Here is a 19,621-nt window from a genome sequence, read left to right on the forward strand (position 1 = left end):
TTGACAAATAATTCTTGTTTTCAATATTGAAAATTTTTGATGATATTGAGTTAGAGACTTAGTTACTTTAAAACCGGAAACAGTGAGCAGAAATGCCCCCCCCCCACCACATTGCGTATGCCATATAAATATTGTACTTTGGGGGTCCGGATTGGATCTTGTTCCTCCTGAACCATGGTATATGTTTGACACTGGTTGAGCATTATGATTAGGATTATAATGTTGAAAACCGCATGATTTTTTTGACATCGCGAGGGAGTGCAAAAACTAAAAACCATGACCCAAAGCTTGTCATTGCGTCCCTCTCACTTAGTTAGCCCCAGGTTACCACGCCCCTGCCTCAGGGTTGGCATGGGGAGTTCTCCCCAAGAAAATATTGAGGTAAATTTCGTAACGTCTGTGGCATTTTTGAAGCCAATTTACTCTTTTATAGGCCCACTCTTAGGCTCACTTGTATAGGCTCTGCATGAGCAGGGAGGGGGATCTAGACCCTCCAACCCTTAGACACGAGCCTCGACTTCATAATATAATATTTTATAAAGATAACGTAGCCAAGGCACTGATCTATATAGATTAATATTGATAATAAATACCTGGGTTTCAATCATCATTATTATTGATAATAAATACTATTACCATTGTTATTGATAATAAATACTAAACCAAAGGAGTATTTTTCAGATCTCTTTATAATAGTTAATGATAAACCAGAAAATGTATTCTCAAGCACAATTATAAAAGATCAACGGTTTCTGCTGTAAAGCTTCAACTAGCGTGGAGAGATATTGGCACTTCTTTTTAGCCCGTCGTGACACTTGTTGGGAATGTTTCAATCTTTTTTTCAAGCTTTTCATTTTCTCAATAGTCTCTTCCAACTGTCTCTTTAATTTACAAGGGCTGTCAGCAATAGCATATTGATGATCACTGTTAGAATTACTGACAGATACTAATGGAATATTGTTAGAATTACTGACATCAGCATATTGATGATCACTGTTAGAATTACTGACAGATACTAATGGAATATTGTTAGAATTACTGACATCAGCATATTGATGATCACTGTTAGAATTACTGATGGATACTGATGGAATATTGTTAGAATTACTGACATCTGCAGATACTGATGGAACATTGTCAGAATTACTAACATTAGTGGACACTGAAGGAATACTGTCAGAATTACTGACATTAGCGGATACTGATGAAACATTGTTAGAATTACTGACATTAGCAACGGATACTGATGGAACATTATTAGAATTACTGACATTAGCGACGGATACTGATGGCACATTGGTAGATTTACTGACATTAGCTGACACTGACAGAATATCTGTTAAAATACCATCACATGATTCAGTCACCATTACGTCCTTCTGTATTGGTTTTGTTGGAGTTACTTTCTGGAAAATAAAATAGTAAAATTACAGTTTTACATATATGAATGATCACTAAGGAATGAGAAACTTTTTAAAGGAATGGAGTTTACAATATCTAGTTGTTCCACATGCTATAGCAACCTTTATTATACAAAACATGTATCGATAACAATGATCAATTTAGCTGTACTAACAGGTTTTAATAGGTTTCACAACATGAAAACTGTGTATTAGTTTCAAGTCAATCAGAAAATAACTCTGAGAGAGAGAGAGAGAAATGGGGTTTAAGTCCACTCAACACAAATTAGGTCATTTCGGGAGTTACATATGGTTTAATTTTATTTCAATAATTTGCTGGTGCATAGAGGTCTTTAGCAGTGGGAGGAAACCGGAAGTCCTGGAGAAAACCCATGAGGTTGGACAGACCCTACTCCTTGTCACGTACAACAGGGGATCCAAAACCATGTCAGTTGACTCAATGACAGGCCTTATGATACAGCGCGCCATGCTAACCATTCAGCCATCCAACCCCACAGCTCTGAAAGAAATTCTAGACTTCTTCACTTAACGTGAAGTGGGTAAGACACTGGCTCGCTAGCCTGGAGGTCAGGTGTTCGATTCCTGCATTGGCCGAGAAAGTTCATCCAGATTTTTCGGCATGGTTGCCCCTTGTCAGTGATGCAGGACTGAGGGCCTGACAAGGACAGCTGTCTAGTCCTTCGAATGAGACGAAAAACCGAGGTCCCGTGTATATATTGGAATGCACATAAAAGATCCCCTGGCAGTTGGAATTCTATATAAGAGTAGGCGATAGTGCCGCTGCCCGGGCAAAATTTCCCTCATAGCACACAGTATGGCATATGCCCATCTTCATTAGTCCAGTATAGGAGCAGAACAGTAGGACGTTAAAACCCATTTCAATTCACTTCATGAACATAAACACAGGGTGTTAAAATAAAGGCATTTGATTCAAAACATAAATTTATAACCTTCAGCAACTACAATATCTTTAGCCTCTAAAGCATCCACAAGATTTTTCAACATGATCTATGACCAGAACTCTAGCAGTAATTATCGGAAGTCATTGAAAATTAATAGACTTCTTCGTGTCATGACCATAAACAATGTTTATAAGTTTTAAGTGAATTGGATACTAATTGGACACTGAACATTTTAATGTGGGACGTATAAAAATTAGTGGACACCAGTAATACTGTCATACCTACCTCCGTTAACAAATGTGCTGGAAATTTAAATATAGTTGGTAAAGAGTTCTGTTTTAATCGAACAGTCTGTCCTGTACGATCAAAGCATGACGCCTCAAAATGATCTGAACAAAGTACTGCTGTGGATGACGGATAAAAATTTTCTCTCTTTATCTTTTCTAACCATAATTTTTTTTCTGATTCTTTTGAAGGAAATCTGTAAAACATAACATATTTTACTGTATGAGAAAAACACGGAGCTGTGGTGACTCACTGAGTAAGATGTTGGCTCGCTAATCTGGGGGTCCTGTGTTTGTTCCTGGTGTTGGCCGAGAAAATTTGTCTGGACTTTCCAGAGTGGTTCCCCCTAGTTAGCTGTGCAGGACGCAGAGAGTCTGGAATGGGACAACGTATAGTCTTTCGAGCGAGAGAAATGGGACACAAACTAGGTCATTTCCGGACTAACATATGGTGCAATTTTATTTCAATAATTTGCTTGTGCGTAGGTGTCTTTAGCAGTGGGACGAAACTGGAGGACCCAGAGAAAATCCACAAGGTTGAACAGGCAACCCTACTTTTTGTCACGTACAACCAGGGAATCGAAACCACGCCAGTTGACTCAATGACAGACCTTATGATACAACGCACATGGGCTAACCATTCAGCCATCCAACCTTCCTTTAAATGCGTCTACAGCACAAATACTCGTTCGAATGGTACGAAAAAAAAATAGATTGGCGTACATGTAAAAGAGCCACTGACTGTTGGAATTCAAGAGTAGATTACAGTGCTGCTCTTCGGCTAGGGCTGTACTATATTCTCGATATAGTCATTTATCGCGATATGGCATTTTCAGACCCAACTACGATATCTCATGTGGCCAAAAATCGTCCATATAGTGGTTTATCGAATATCGCCAAAAACTTAAATATCGAAAAAAATTATCATAAAAATAGATAATAAATACACTAAACAGCAGTGGAAATTAGCCGACAGTAATAAACTATAATAAAACTAATGTTTTGAGAATCATTAAATGTCGAAAACACTTGCGTAGTGTCCGCAGCCGTTTTTCACTGCATCGTGTATGCGTTACTTTTACTTTGTTTTTAGTCGACAATAAATTGTCGGTTGTTACTACATGTAAAGCTTTGGCCTACTAAACGCCTTAAATTTCCCACTACCGCGGTTAACTACCAGGCTATAAATAGGTTGTCATATTTTTAAAAAACAAATATTTTTAGAAAACTCTACGAAACTTAATTTCTAAAAACAAGAATAAAACGATCTATAAATAGATTACTGTCCCTGTTAGGCCAGCCAATCAAATGCTTGAATGGAAGATAGTCCGGATCATTTAGTATTTGTTAAACTGTTTGAACTTACAATACAAGACTTGAAGACCGCATCTACTTACTTCCGCTGCACGTGATATTTGAGAATTTTCTTACACAAGGTCACAAGCAGACGCTTTTTAAACATCAGCGGTTGTGTTTAATTTTTATCCAAAAAGGATGTTGTTTTGTTCATTTTAATAAATCTATATTATAAAAAAAGCAAAGTTTAAAGTGTATGAATAAAGCAATTATTACCCACAATTCTTACTCACACTAGTCAGCTTTAATGCATTTATTATTTATATTTAATTTATTTAATAGCAAAGTGACATTATTAAATATTACTATATCGTTGAAAAAAATGCCAATATTATTATTATTATTATTATTATTATTACAGCATATTTATAGTGCACCCTTTCATATAACATGTTCAGGGGCACTTTACAAAGTGACAACGTAAATCACACACAAACAACAATATCGTACAGTCCTATGTTCGGCAACAATTTCAATCATAGCACATTGTATGGCATATACCCATCTTCATTAGCATAATAAGAGCAGCGAGATAGAAAAATGGGGTTTAACTTACATGACACAAACTAGATCATTTCGAGACTAACATATGGTTCAATTTTATTTCCATAATCCGCTTGCGCGTGGGGGTCTTTAGCAGTGGGAGGAAAAAAGAGGACCAGGAGAACACCGATGAGGTTGGACAAGCGACCCTACTCCGTGTCACGTACAAGCAGGGCATCGAAACTACGCCACTTGCCTCAATGACAGACCTCTTGTTCTAACGCGTACTTATCCCTCCTGTCCCCTAGCTCAGTCGACGTTAAAACCCTATTTCATTTCATTTTCATGTGTGTTAAACTCAGGAATTTTGAGAGTAGTGCCGTAAGATAATTTAGAATCTACAATCTGATTATAATACAGATCTATAATTCATTTCGTTTTTTTATACTTTCGATGGTCTACACTACATGAAGATCTGACCGGTTGTAGCGATAGGTCACGTCATGAAGATCTGACCGGTTGTAGTCGAAGGTCGGGTCAGAGGTCATACGAACTGCTTTTGACTCTATAATGTCAGACATTTGATTAACCAATCAGCATTGTTGTTACTAGTGGATTACCCACAGTTCCGCGCAAAACACGCCTATGGCTCGCCGTAACAGACCGTTTCATTGGCTAAACCCTCACATCATTCAGAACACGTCAATGATATCAACTCTTCCAGATTCTAGTGTAGTAAAGACAAGTAAAACGAAATTTTGAACTATAAAAAACAAAACGAAATAGGATCTATGTTTTAATCAGAGAGAGAGACAGAGAGGCGGGTTTAATGTCCACTCGACACAAACTAGGTCATTTCGGGACTAACATATGGTTTAATTTTATTTCAATAATTCGCTTGCGCGTAGGGTTTTTAGCAGTGTTCGGAAACCGGAGGACCCGGAGAAAACCCACGAGGTTGGACAGGCGACCCTACTCCTTGTCACGTACAACCGGGAAATCGAAACGATATTTTAATCAGATTAGAATCAAGAATCAAACAAGCAAGGAAACCAGAGGACCCGGAGAAAACCCATGAGGTTAGACAAGCAAGTTTTATTCTATTAATTAAGATAGACATACTCTGTCTCTTTCAACATTCAGGGAGCCATGGTGACTAAGAGGGTAAGACGCTGGCTCGCTAGCCTGGAGGTCGCATGTTCGATCCCTGTATTGACCGAGAAAGTTCAATGGGATTTTCCAACGTGGTTTCACCTTGTTAGTGATGCAGGACGGAAGGCCTGACAAGGACAACTGTCTAGTCATTTGGATGGTACGAAAAACCGAGATCCCGTGTACACATTGGTGTGCATGTAAAAGATCCCTTGGCAGTTGGAATTCGCTATAAGAGTAGGCCATAGTGCTGCTGCCCGGGCAAAATTTTCCTCATTTCTTTCAACAACCAACAAATCAATTTTAAATCAAGAAACAATAATGAGAGCATTGAACCATACGTTCACCCCACCCCACCCCACCCTCTAATGGAAGCATTACACCATTCGTTCACCTACTCCCCCCCCCTTATGGAAGCATTACACTATTCGTTCAACTACCCACCCCCTTCCCACCCCTTCTAATGATATCATTGTGTTACCTGTGAAATGTTTGACCACATCCTCTGTACTGTCTATTTGTACACTTGATAGCAGCACAAGAAGGCATTTTATAGAATTAAACTAAACCATTTATAATCTAATCGAGAAAAAAGATATTAATTTATTAAACAAGATGAAAATATTAACAAAAACATGTTGCCATGCAAGATACGACACATTTTACAAGAGATGGTCAAGATCAAAAGACACCAAGATCTTTGAGATATAAAAATATATTTTAAATTTCATCAAAATCAGATAAAAATTGTGACCTCTAGAGGGTCCACAAGATAAAAACATTATTTTTCGTACAATCAGGGGCGATAATCCACAAAGTTAGGGTCCAATACATGCCAGTATTCAAAGGAACCGATATCTTTATCATATAAACATATATAAACCTATATTTCAAATTGTGACCTCTAGAGTGTACACAAACAAATTCTGGACGGAAATGGGCGACGACAACATACATCCACATGAAAATGTGGGCGTATAAAAACTATGAATTATTATTCACAAAATTCAACACAATCATATCCTAATTTTATTGTATTTCTTTTGAAATAATACTTTATCAAGATTTGTTTTCTTATCAGGTGAACAAAAGAAGAATCACAGTGAAAAATAGACGGTAAGGGTTCCAAAAAGCCTTATTTTCATACTAGTTGTCATTAGGAGCTGACAGTAACGTAGTACAATTTACGTTACTAAAGTAACTATATCAATATAACAAAATTGTTTACCTTTTTCAACATGAAATGCTGTGGGGATATCTGAAATATCGTACATAAAAATAATTTGAGAGGAAAACTTTTAAAGATTGCGAGAGCTTAAAGTAGCTAAGTCTCTAATTCAATATCATCCAAAGTCTTCGACATTAAAAACATGAATTAATTGTCAATTTAAATTAACATTGATGTGGTGATCAGATGGGCTTCTGATATTTAAGACATTTCAGCGCCATTGCTAACAAGTAAAGAGCATGCGCAATAAATACTATCGGTGTAGACTGGAATAACCAGACGCTAGAGATTGCCATATGATTCGATTGAGACTTCAATCTGGCGTATTTCTCCGAACATAACTGATTTGAAATTTGAGTTAAAACGGAATGTAAATCAGTTTATATACATTCACATTACATTATTATATGCATTAATACCTATTTGTGTCAATTTCTAGGTCCCAATAGCGATCTCGCTCCTTTAAAGGAGCTAAATCGCTAACATTTGGGACCTAGAAATTGACAAAAGTGGGTCGCAACGCATATAATACTGTAATATGAATGTATATAAACTGATTTACATTCAATGGTTTCCGTTTTTACTCCAATTTCAAATCAATTATGTTCGGCGAAATAAGCCAGCAGTGTCAATCGAGTGCAAATTTCTAGCGTCTGGTTATTCCAGTCTACATACGCCGTTCGATTTGGTGCAATGTGTCTAGCCTCGTCCCTCGAGTCTCTTTTAACAACTGGGACTGCAGCGCATTATGGTACACAATTCGTGTACCAATGGTAAAATGTTTATTTTGTCTTAGGCCTAAATATTGGATATCAAAAGCCCATCTTATTCCGGTAAGATCACAACATCAATGTTGATTTAATTTGACAAATAAATCGTGTTTTCAATGTTGAAGATTTTGGATGATATTGAGTTAGAGACTTAGCTACTTTAAACAGTAGTGTAGTGTTGATAGACGGTGCACGAGCAGTAGTAAATGTTTCAAACCTGAGCAGCAGTGTAAAACACATATTTATAAAACATTCATTCTTTCCGAGAACTACTATCGATTGGACCTCCCTTAAAGACTGGTGCTACACGTCTCTCTCTCTCTCTCTCTCTCGATGCTGAAAAGCCCTGCAACGTTCCTATCCAGATCCAGGAAAGTCGGTCGATTATCGTCTTCTGCTTTTGTTTTGGGAGTGATAATATGGCGGAGTTAGTACTTCCGGTGACTTCAAATTTCTCAGCCAATTAACCAATTAAGTACTAGCTGTAGCTAAGAACGTTGAGATATACTGATGTGTTTGTTCGAAACACGCGGAGGGTTGAGAGATTAAGGATTGTTATCTAGTACTAGGTGTACGAAAGTGCATTAGCGCCCATAAGATTAGGGCACGTGATTGTTGGCGAGTATGTAGATTACGGTTAGTGTAATCATTGGCCACATTGGGGCTAGGTACAGGGTTGGGGTTGGGATTTACATCTCGTGACCTATGACGAATAATTGAGTTGGCCTTATCATTTAGCACTAACCATCCAGTTATAGATCAGTGAGCCAAGGCCCTCGTATGTATTTTAAGGAAAGGGGAAATCCAGCCCTTCTATTTATAGAATCTATGTAGGTCTATCGCTTCGACCTAAATTTTATATTTAATCTAGCTGTTAGTTGCATATTTCCACTGGTAGTGTGTTGCCTGTTCTGTTTTCCTATATAATACAGTAGATGTAAGTTAATATTGAAATATTGCATCTAATTATTATAATTTACATGAGATTGGTACAGAATATATTTTATATGTTCAGTAATGTCATTTTAACTGAACATATGTAAGGATCTGATGCCGAGTCACGTACCCATGCTTGTAAAGTCGAAATAAGTTTACTTGTTACATGAGCATACAGTAAACAATTTTGACAATCTTATCATTAAGTTAGATATTGGACTAATAAGTAAATTAAATATTCTCTTATTTTTGTTAAAATAAAATAAGAATACAAACATTCTGTGGTTATCGCCAGCTAGAATTAACTATTCCCGGGGAATTTCATCTGGGTCAAACTTACGGAAGCTAAATAGAGCCATCTTATTTTTTGTTATCTTTTTCTTATGCGACAGGCATGTGGAAACACCGACTGGGCTATATATAGCGACAGGCATGTGGAAACCACACCGACTGGGATTGCGACAGGCATGTGGAGAGAGAGAGAGAGAGATATGGGGTTTAACGTCCACTCGACACAGACTAGGTCATTTTGGGACTAGACAGGCATGTGGAAACCACACCGGAAACCACACCATAAAATTCAGAGGAACTCTCTCCGCTATCACCGGGAGCTAGCTAACCCAAGACCACGGCTCTTTTTGACAGACGATTTCTGATGGAATTTTTATTGCGATATATCCTCCGTCTTTATGGAAGCCACGTACGGTGGCTCAGCGGTTGGGACCTTGACTCGGTAATCTGGAGGTATCGTGCACGTAAAAGATCCATTGTCAGTTGGATTTCGATATACGAGGCGGTCGTAGAGCAACTTTCCGGGCCAGTAAGACACTGTAATAGCACACTGTATGTCGTATGCCCGTCTTCATTAGCCCAGTCGGAACAGTACATTAAACGTAAAAACCCATTTCATTTCATTTCATTTCCTAGTCATTTTCCCGGTTAGTGAAGAACGGTACGGGTTATGTTTCGTTTTTACCCGAAACAACTAATTTTTACCAAAAAATAACAAATATTTATCCAGAAATAACAAATTTTTACCTAGAAATACATGTAACAGGTTTTTAGTGTGACCTAAATCAGAAATTATTTTGTGGGGTTTTTTTGTTTTTTTTTTTCTCAGTTTTTTGTTAAAGAGATGAAGAGGCTGTTTGCACCATTCTTTGTTGACCTCAGTAGTAAGGCATTGCCTGAATATGCGGTCTCTCATTACATAGACGTTTACATAGAAAGAATATCAAATGGTAGTCGATTCATCATTGAAGATATTTCAAAAGATCTTTTGGTGTCAGCACTTAAAGACTTGATACAGGATCATGATGGTATACCACCCAATCATCAGAAACTATTTTATATTGATGGTAATAATGATCAACATACTCTGAAGAGTCATCATAAATTATCTTACTATCATGTTACTGATGGGTCTACTATATATTTAGCTGATCTCAGAACTGATGATGCTTCACCTCGCTTGAGGAGACGCTAACATGGTTGTTCCAAGACCAGAGTTACATCTAGTAAAAATCTATAACATTTACTGTGTAATATTTGAAAATGATATAAATATTAAATTTGAGGGGGTGGGGTGGGGGCACTATTCACAGAACTAGTTAGGATTCGTTTGTTCTAATGTTCATCCATGTACCAAAACATTTGCTCTTATATATATTTCTTTCTATAACATTTGTCTATTATATTAATACATATTTCTTTCTATGATTTTGTAATTTTTAAGGAAATAATTCAGTCAACTAATTTAAGATGCTATGTAGATCTAGACTTGGTTAATCGTGCTATCAATTCATAGTGCTGTGTATATTACAAATGTTGCTCTAGACTTGGTTAATCTAGCTATCAATTTTAAGTGCTATGTAGCTCTAGGCTTGGTTAATCCAGTCATAAGTTTAAAGTGCTATGTATATTGCAAATGTAGATTTTGTTACATTACCCCCGAGTTTTAATACCCTAGTCAAACCTAGTAGTTCTTTAAATACCCTAGTCAAATCTAGTAATAAGGTTGTCCTTTAATCCCCTAGTCAAACCTAGTAATAAGGTTGTCCTTTAATACCCTAGTCAAACCTAGTAATAAGGTTGTCCTTTAATCCCCTAGTCGAACCTAGTAAGAAGGTTGTCCTTTAATCCCCTAGTCGAACATAGTAAGAAGGTTGTCCTTTAATACACTAGTCGAACCTAGTAATAAGGTTGTCCTTTAATACACTAGTCGAACCTAGTAATAAGGTTGTCCTTTAATACCCTAGTCAAACCTAAAACCCCAATTTATTGACTCCCAGAATAATGGAGGTCTGAAGGCTAGATTAACGAGATTAAATAACGCCTTGCACAAATGATATTGACTGTTTGTTTCTCTGGTGGCATCCATCGTTGTGTTTAAGATTTATTAAATCCAGTCCGACATCTGTTGCATGTCCGTAACAAAGCTGGACATATTTCCAGGTAGGCCTACGACTATTGAGATATTTCTTCAACTTACTTATGAAAAAGAACCCCCTCGTGGCATCCTTTAAATTTGGTTTTTGTTTATTTAAGAATGATATTAGATAATTAATCAAATCTGGCATTGTTTGGTGGGGGGGGGGGGGTGTATTTATGCCAGTGGTTAAGAATGATATTAACGATAAATCCAGTCCAGACCTACATTGCTTTTGTTTAAGAATGATATTAAATGATAAATTAAAACTGATATTGTTTTTGTTTAAGAATGATATAAGATATTAAATTAAATCTGACATTGTTTTTGTTTAAGAATGATATAAATTAAATATGACATTGTTTTTGTTTAAGAATGATATTAAAGCGAGAATTTCATATTTTCTAAGAAAGTCAAAACGTAATTATTCCTATGTCTTTTGCTGAATAGGTTGTCAACTCACTATTATAAGTCATAGCTATCATTCTCACACTTAAAAATCATTCACCCCGGAAACAATAACACAATTACCTCCCTTATTTTGCTATTCCCCACATGGAATAGCTATCTTCAAACGTTTGAATTTGAAGTTGAAAATGACATTTTTGCCAATTTCTCAACTGGTAATAGTGAATTTGGGATTAATAGGATTAATCTTTAACAAGGCAGGACTGTTTATAGATACCATCTATTTTAAGGCTTTATTTTAATACATTTTAAAAATTTAACTTAAAAATATGAAATTATCGCTTTAAATTAATCTGATATTGTTTTAGGGGAGAGTATTTTATGTTACTGATTACTGTGCCTTGATATTGTTTAACAGTATAAAATATTTTATAAATAACATTTTTTGTGTGTTTTTGTTATTTTATATAAATGCTAGCCTATATTTTATTGTGAAGTATTTTATAGTTTATCCTCTCTCGAAGACAAACTACCTATATCCCATTCAGCCATTCAGTACCATCTCTAAATGGTGTTTAGGGATGGTACATCCCCACGGTTCAACGCTTTTCGAAGAGAGAGAGGGAACGAGAGAGAGAGAGAGAGAGAGAACGGGAGAGAGAGAGAGAACGAGAGAGAGAGAGAGAACGAGAGAGAGAGAGAGAGGGAACGAGAGAGAGAGCGAGAGAGAGAGAGAGAGAGAACGAGAGAGAGAGAGAGAGAGAACGAGAGAGAGAGAGAGGGAACGAGAGAGAGAGAACGAGAGAGAGAGAGAACGAGAGAGAGAGAGAACGAGAGAGGGAGAGAGAGAACGAGAGAGAGAGAGAACGAGAGAGAGAGAGAGAGAGAGAACGAGAGAGAGAACGAGAGAGAGAGGGAGAGAGAGAGAGAGAACGAGATAGAGAGAGATAGAGAGAGAGAGAGAACGAGAGAGAGAGAGAGAGAGAGAGAACGAGAGAGAGAGAGAGGGAACGAGAGAGAGAGAACGAGAGAGAGAGAGAGAGAGAGAACGAGAGAGAGAGAGAGGGAACGAGAGAGAGAGAGAGAGAGAGAACGAGAGAGAGAGAGAGAGAACGAGAGAGAGAGGGAACGAGAGAGAGAGAACGAGAGAGAGAGAACGAGAGAGAGAGAGAGAGAGAGAGAGAGAGAACGAGAGAGAGAGAGAGAGAGGGAACGAGAGAGAGAGAGAGAGAGAGAGAGAGAACGAGAGAGAGAGAGCGAGAGAGAGAGAACGAGAGAGAGAGAGAGGGAACGAGAGAGAGAGAGAGAGAGAACGAGAGAGAGAGAGAGAGAGAGAGTCCCATTCAGTACCATCTCTAAATGGTTCTACGCTTTTCGACAAGTCTTGATGGAGAAACTTGCGTACACGACATACAACTGGAACTCGATATGAGTAGTTTGACCGAAAGATTATCGTCAACGATAAATTGGCCTGCCCGGGATACAAAATGCTTGCTGTGCGTAGGACTTAAATCTTTTCTTACCGAACCCTCCGCGCCAATTACCACCCAAAAGAGAACATCGCTCAATAGTTTTTTACTGAATGTTTCAGTTAGTCACATCTGACCGAATAACCATTGTATGTATTTCTACTCTCGACTTCATCATAAAAAAATTGTTAACGGTGAAGAAAGGTGGTTATTATACCGTCAAGAGAGATAATAAATACCTTTACACTATATTAAACACTTCAACTAGAGAGTCAAATATACCTGGCTGTAAGTACAGGTAGGACAATCGTTACAAGTTGGAGACAGGGAAAACTAGCTACAGTAGGACAGACATTACACGTTGAAGACAGGGAAAGCGGGCTAGAATTATAGTAGGGCAAGCAATACAAGTTGGAGACATTGAAAAAACTTGCTACAGTAGGACAGACACGTGGCGCTGGTTTGTTGAATATCAGGTGAGTATTAGGTTTACACGTGCATGACTTAATTTGCATCACATTTTAAAGGGTGAAATGAAATGGGGTTTAACGTCGGACTTGTCTGCACCAATACATAATACTCTTCATCCAATTGTCAAGGGATTTTTTATGAGGACGCCTCGCCTCGGGATGAAATGAAATGGGGTTTAACATCCTACTGTTCTGCTCCGAACTGGGCTAATGAAGACGGGCATACGCCATACAGTGTGCTATGAGGGAAATTTTGCCCGCACAGCGTCACTACGGCCTACTCTTATATCGAATTCCAACTGCCAAGGGATCTTTTACGTGCACGCCAATGTGTACACGAGACCTTGGTTTTTCGTCCCATCCGAACGACTAGACAGCTGTCCTTGTCAGGTCTTCCGTCCTGCATCACTGACAAGGGGGATCTACGCCGGAAAATCTGGATGAACTTTCACGGCCAATGCAGGGATCGAACACCCGACCTCCGGGCTAGCGAGCTAGCGTCTTAGCCACCGTGATCCCCCCGCCTCACCTCGGGTTTATATCACATCCGATCTATATATTTCGTCGCTGACAATGCGAAACCAGAATAAATATAATTCCTCCTAATAGTGTGAATAAATAATGTTTAAAACAAGGGGAAACCATGCTGGTTAGTGAACCAGTATTATTCAAGAGCTAAATCTGCCTATTACTAAATCCTGCACAACTTTGTCAGTGGGGCATTTGATCTAGCAAGAGAAAACGTATAGTCGTTCGGATGGGACGAAGAAGAACCCGTGACAGTTGGAATTCGAAATAGGAGTTGGTCATTTCTGTAAAGCTCTTTGTAATACTGCTTTCACTAAATATATTATAAAGACAATCTAATTAAAATAAAGATCTATATTTCGTTTCGTTTTTTATACTTTCGATAGCCTACACTACCCTAGTGTAGTAAAGACAAGTAAAACGAAATTTTGAACTATAAAAACGAAACGAAATAGGATCCGTGTATTAATCAGATTGTTATAAAGATATATTACATTTAAATTATATACAGTTAATGGTCAGGGGTAACACATTCTGTATTCCACAGTCCACAGTTTAATCCCAAAAAAAGAAATATTTAAAGGGACATCAGGTACGATTAGATAAAGAACTGACGGTTGTCGCTATAATAGTTAAAAGTAGATAATAAAAAGAGAATATGCTTAAAATTTCAGTAAAATTGCTTCACTCAAGGACCGGTTAATACAGACGAAAGAGTGGTGGTCATCACGTGACTCTAAACCAGTGATTCTCAAACAGTGTGTCGCGAAATCTTCCTAAGTACACTAAACAAATGCGAAAAACCATGTACTCACTGGTGTCTACTGGTAACTTCATAGCTGCGTTTTTCTTTATTTAGTTAGAGTCACTCTACATGTCTATAACTAGTCTGTGTCTACGGTTGTATTCCGCCCGTCTATGACTTGCCATGTTTTTATTTTGCAAAAATCCAATATTTTTCATATATATTTAGCCAGGTGTGCCGCTATTTTTTCATATGTTCCAAGGTTTTCCGTTGTCATAAAAAGGTTGAGAACCACTGCTGTAAACCAATAAAAACATCAAACTTATCCAAATTAACACTTTCAAATCAAAGAGTTGGCGTGTTTTATTATTACACGGCCCGACCCTCTCTCATAAATATAAGTGTTTAGATGACCTATATCAATAATAAGATGATAGGAGTGTGATAGAGGGTGTCATATAATTGGGGTCAGGTATTAGACCATCACCACTTACTGAACAGTAGGGTGTTTTTACAGGGGATTTATATTTAATCCAGTTTCAATATAATGAATCCATATATTTGTTTAGTCGAGCGGAAAGCGGAAAAAGGATTTGTTGGTTTGTTTGGGACCATGACTAAATTATCAGTTTTTAAAAAGTAAAAATTTAAACATGCATTATGCAAGAGCTAAATCTGCCTATCGCAGGTCTTTCTTTAGGCCTGAAATCTTATCTAAATTATTAAATAGACATTAATTAACTTATCCAGACCATAATCAACTCTCGATGTCAAGGCCTTCGATATCGACTGGATTAGAATCTTATATGCTGTGAACGCTCATTGATAATTAAATCAAAACATTGGATAATCGAGACTATGCTTTTTAACGTACTAACTTAGTAATGATGAACGAGGCTAGGCGGAAATTTACAAAGCTGATATCTTTTTTGACTGAAATTTTCAAAAAATTACCTTTACAGTATCTAGTTTTTAACTATTATAGCGAGAACTGCCAGCTCTTTATCTAATCTCCCATAATGTATCTTTAAATCTGTCGTTGAAATACATTTCAAAAATGAACGGGGAAGTCTGATAACTGTTTGAATAAAATTGGTTAATTATTCTATGTTTCCCGGTTGGCAGGATAACCAACTATATTCTTGTAGAAGTTGTGGTGAGCGATCGAAGCGGAGCCGCGGTGGATTAGTGAGTAAGAAGTTGGCACGCTAGGCTGGGAGTCCCGTGTGTTCGATCCCCGTGTTGACCGAGAAAGGTCATAGGTCTTTTCTGGTACAACACGGTGGGTGTGACAAGGAACAACGTATAGTCGTTCGGATGGGACAAATCCCGAATTCCAGTGTACACATTGGTGTCCGTATTCCTGCTGTCAGGGCAAAATGTTCCTAATAACACACTTAATGGCGTATGTCGGTCTCCATTAGCTCAGTTGTTTGTGCAGAAAAGTAGGACGTTTGATTTGATTTTATTTTATTTTATTTGTAATGTGATATTAGTGGTTTCTATGGTTATTTGTGTAACTCAAGCCTCCTGTTACAATTTCACTGTTTAACAATAAAGTTCCTACCCCTTGTTTTATTAGACTAGTAATATAAACAGGATAGAGAGAGAGAGAAATGGGGTTTAACGTCCACTCAACACAAACTAGGTCATTTCGGGACTAACATATTATTTTATTTCATTAATTCATTTGCTCATAGGGGTCTTTAGTAGTGGGAAGAAATCGGAGGACCCGGAGATAACCCACGAGGTTGGACAGGCGACCCCACTCCTTGTCACGTACAACCGGGGATTTCGAGAGAGGAGAGAGAGAGAGAGAGAGAGAGAGAGAGAGAGAGAAGGGGAGGGGGGTTAACGCCCACTTGACACAGACTAGGTCATTTCGGGACTAACACATGGTTCAGTTTTATTTCAATAATTCGCTTGTGCGTAGGGTCTTTAGCAGTGGGGGAAACCAGAGTACGTGGAGAAAACCCACGAGGTTGGACAGGCGACCCTACTCCTTGTCACGTACAACCGGGCAATCGAAACCACGCCAGTTGACTCAATGACAGACCTTATGATACAACACGTACGTGCTAACCATTCCATTCGACCATCAAACAGAGCAGAACAATAAGGAAGTGTGAAGTTATACATTGAGGAATTTCCTCAATTAAAACATCCAGGAAGAAGAAAAGTAAAAAAAACTCAGGTAAATCACCATGGCGAATGGAGCTTGGCGGGCGACCCCTAGCTCTTGTCAATTACAGGCCTGGGATTCCAACCACAACACCTGACCCCATGACAGACATTGAGATCCAACGCACGCTATGTAACATCATTTGAATATTTTTTTTTCTGAGTAAAAGAAATACTTTCAATAATTGCGTAAATATTAAATTCTGAAAAATTAGCATTTGTACAAATCTAACTTGTCCCCATGAACATTTTGGGGTATCAACCCCCAGGGTTTCAAATTGTTAAAACCTGTTTTGTTTTTGGCGTAGTTTAATTTTTTAAAGATATACTGTATATGGTGGTTGGTGAACTCGTCTTGTTCTTGTAATATGTGATTCAATATTTAGTTAAATTGTTTAATAAAATCAGTGAAGCGATCATAAAATCTATGTAACTTACGATAACATCTGAAAAAAAAAATAATGGTGGTTTATTTTTATATATAAATTATCTCGACTTACATCAGTAACTATTCTACTTCTCACTTTATCATCTCAGGTACTCGGGTAAGTTGATGTTTTCGTTGTAAATCAGCCATTGAAATAAAACCACTGTTATAAAATAAACTAAAATAAAATGTTGTTTAGTGTCCTACTAACCGAGTTAGGCGTGGTTTCTATTCCCCGGTTGTACGTGACAATGAGTAGGGTCGCCTGTCCAACCTCGTGGGATTTTCCGGGTCCGCCGGTTTCCTCCCACTGCTAAAGACCCCTACGAGCAAGCGAATTATTGAAATGAAATTGAACCATATGTTTGTTCCGAAATGGCCTGGTTTGTGTCGAGTGGACGTTAAACGCTATACTCTTGTTCTATGGGGTGAATTCTGTCCGATCACTGGCGCTACAACATACTCTTATTTCGATCTCTGAAATGAAATGAAATTTTGTTTAACGCTCTGATCAGACTGGGCTGATGTAGACGGGCATGCGCCATTCAGTGTGCTATGAGGGTTGTTTTGTCCGATCACTAGCGCTACGACTTACTCCAAAATCAATCTCCATCTGCCAGGGGATCTTGAACGTGCTGCCGATGGTTTTGTCTTCCCATCCGAACGACAAGTATAAACCAAAGCGTGCTGAAATATACGGTGGTGGGGGGGGGGGGGGTTGCAGGGCTGGCTAGGCCGGAAACCCGGGGTCTCGTGTACACATTGGCGTGCACGTAAAAGACCCTTCACAGTTGGAATTCGATATAAGAGTAGGTCGTAGCTCCACTGTCTGGGTAAATTACCCTCACAGCATACTGTATGCTGTACGCCCGTCTTTATTAGTATATTAGCCCAGTCGAAGCAGAACAGTGGGACCTTAAAGTTGCAATTTCATATTTTTACGTTACATTTTTAAAATTTATTAAAATAAAGCCTTAAAATAGATGGTATCTATAAGCAGTCCTACCTTGTTAAAGAATAATCCTATTAATCCTATAATTCTCTATTGCCAGTTGAGAAATTGGCAAAAATGTCATTTTCCTCTTCAAATTCAAACGTTTGAATATCGCTACTCCATGGTGGAGAATAGAAAACCAGGGAGGTAATTGTGTTATTATTTCCGGCGTAAATGAGTTTTAATTGTGAGAACGACACCTATGATCGTATAATAGTGAGTTGACAACCTATTGAGCAAAAGACATAGAAATAATTATGTTTTGACTTTCTTAGAAAATATGAAATTGTAACTTTAAAAACCCCATTTCATTTCATTTCCATCACCCTGCAGTGGCATCTGGGACTGTTCCTTTAAACTGAAATAAAACACGTGGCTGATGAAAGCGATACCTAGTTATATTAATATGTGTAGTAATGGGATATAGATTATAATTAATATCTCATTTAAATATTCGTTTCTCCAGTTGAGAAGGAGACACGTCACGATAAGGTAGGTCTATGTCTTCGCATCCCCATTCCTACCCTGGCTACCCTAGCTACCCTGACTACCATGGTTACCCTAACTACCATGTCTACGCTGCCTTGTCACACCTTTCTTCCAACTACGTATTTAATTAATCAACAGATATTCGTTTGATGTAACTGTACAGGTGCGTGTACAAGGGGGGAGGGGTCAGGGCTCAAGACCCCCACCCCCACCCCACCTCATGTGGAGCCTATACAAGAGATACCCAGGAGAGAGCCTAGTAAATTTCCTTCATGATGCAAGGAAATCGACTTCAAACTTTTAAAATGTTCTGGGCGAGGGGGGGGGGAGAACCCCATAACCCCCTCAAGGCTTCGCGATCAGTCATGGGAGGGCAACCCCATACCCCTCCGCTCATTCTTCTGTAAGCGGCCCTACTGCCTGCGGGGCGATCTAACTCTATGTTGAGTTATGGGGCAACCTAACTCTATGTTGAGTTATGGGGCGAACTTACTCCATGTTGAGTTATGGGGCGATACAAGACGTGCAGTGAGGAGTAAGGGCCAGTGACGAGACACGTGGGGTTATTGGAATACTGATGCTGGAACCGAATATAACAATATCATCCCAACTTTACACGTTGTATAGAATAACAAAGGAATATATTTTATTCTGACATCGAATTAACGAGTATGCCCGCACACCCAGTCATGGGCGTCACACATGGGGTGGGGGGTCCGTGGGGGTGGGGGGTCTGAATATACTTGGACCCCCCAAAAATTTACATTTTAGGCCCTAACTCCTATTTATTTATAAAAATTATTAGGGTTAGTTAAGATTCTATCTGTATAAAACCTGTACATATCCCAATATGCATACGGCACCCCCTGACTTAAACATGATAAACATTGTATTGGTGTGATGTTTTAGTTTAACCCCGTAAAATACGCCAAAACAGTGTTTACAGAAGA

General features: G+C 38.3%; 1 protein-coding gene and 1 long non-coding RNA gene across 5 annotated transcripts; one reads left to right on the forward strand and one right to left on the reverse strand.

Moving 5' to 3' along the window:
- Window positions 1-671: 671 nt before the first annotated feature.
- On the reverse strand, window positions 672-8,062 carry LOC126817002 (ABC transporter G family member 7). Of its 4 annotated transcripts, XM_050543805.2 has the most exons (6): window positions 7,814-8,062; window positions 6,827-6,856; window positions 6,080-6,177; window positions 4,005-4,127; window positions 2,609-2,804; window positions 672-1,406 (listed from the first exon to the last, which is right to left on the reverse strand). In XM_050543805.2, the coding sequence occupies exons 4-6, from the start codon at window positions 4,067-4,069 to the stop codon at window positions 723-725; spliced, it is 945 nt and encodes a 314-aa protein (XP_050399762.1). In that variant the 5' UTR covers window positions 4,070-4,127; window positions 6,080-6,177; window positions 6,827-6,856; window positions 7,814-8,062; the 3' UTR covers window positions 672-722. The 4 variants fall into 4 exon arrangements, with proteins under 4 accessions (XP_050399762.1, XP_050399761.1, XP_055955718.1 ...); XM_050543804.2 differs by lacking the exon at window positions 4,005-4,127; XM_056099743.1 differs by lacking the exon at window positions 4,005-4,127 and having other exon boundaries at window positions 7,954-8,061.
- A 6-nt stretch (window positions 8,063-8,068) lies between these two features.
- On the forward strand, window positions 8,069-11,809 carry LOC126817004 (uncharacterized). Its single transcript, XR_007678719.2, has 2 exons — window positions 8,069-8,533; window positions 9,653-11,809. It is a non-coding gene; the product is annotated as an uncharacterized LOC126817004 (long non-coding RNA).
- Window positions 11,810-19,621: the final 7,812 nt, after the last annotated feature.

Source organism: Patella vulgata, chromosome 3, assembly GCF_932274485.2.
Source record: "Patella vulgata chromosome 3, xgPatVulg1.2, whole genome shotgun sequence".
NCBI lineage: Eukaryota > Metazoa > Mollusca > Gastropoda > Patellidae > Patella > Patella vulgata.

Bases quoted from the DNA above. Each gene is read 5' to 3' on its own strand.
- LOC126817002 (XM_056099745.1), bottom strand. From the start codon at position 6,147: ATGCCTTCTTGTGCTGCTATCAAGTGTACAAATAGACAGTACAGAGGA. The intron at 2,805-6,079 runs GTAACACAATGA...TATGTTTTACAG, and splicing joins TGTGGTCAAACATTTCACAG to ATTTCCTTCAAAAGAATCAG. The intron at 1,407-2,608 runs GTAGGTATGACA...TTTATTTTCCAG, and splicing joins CAGCACATTTGTTAACGGAG to AAAGTAACTCCAACAAAACC.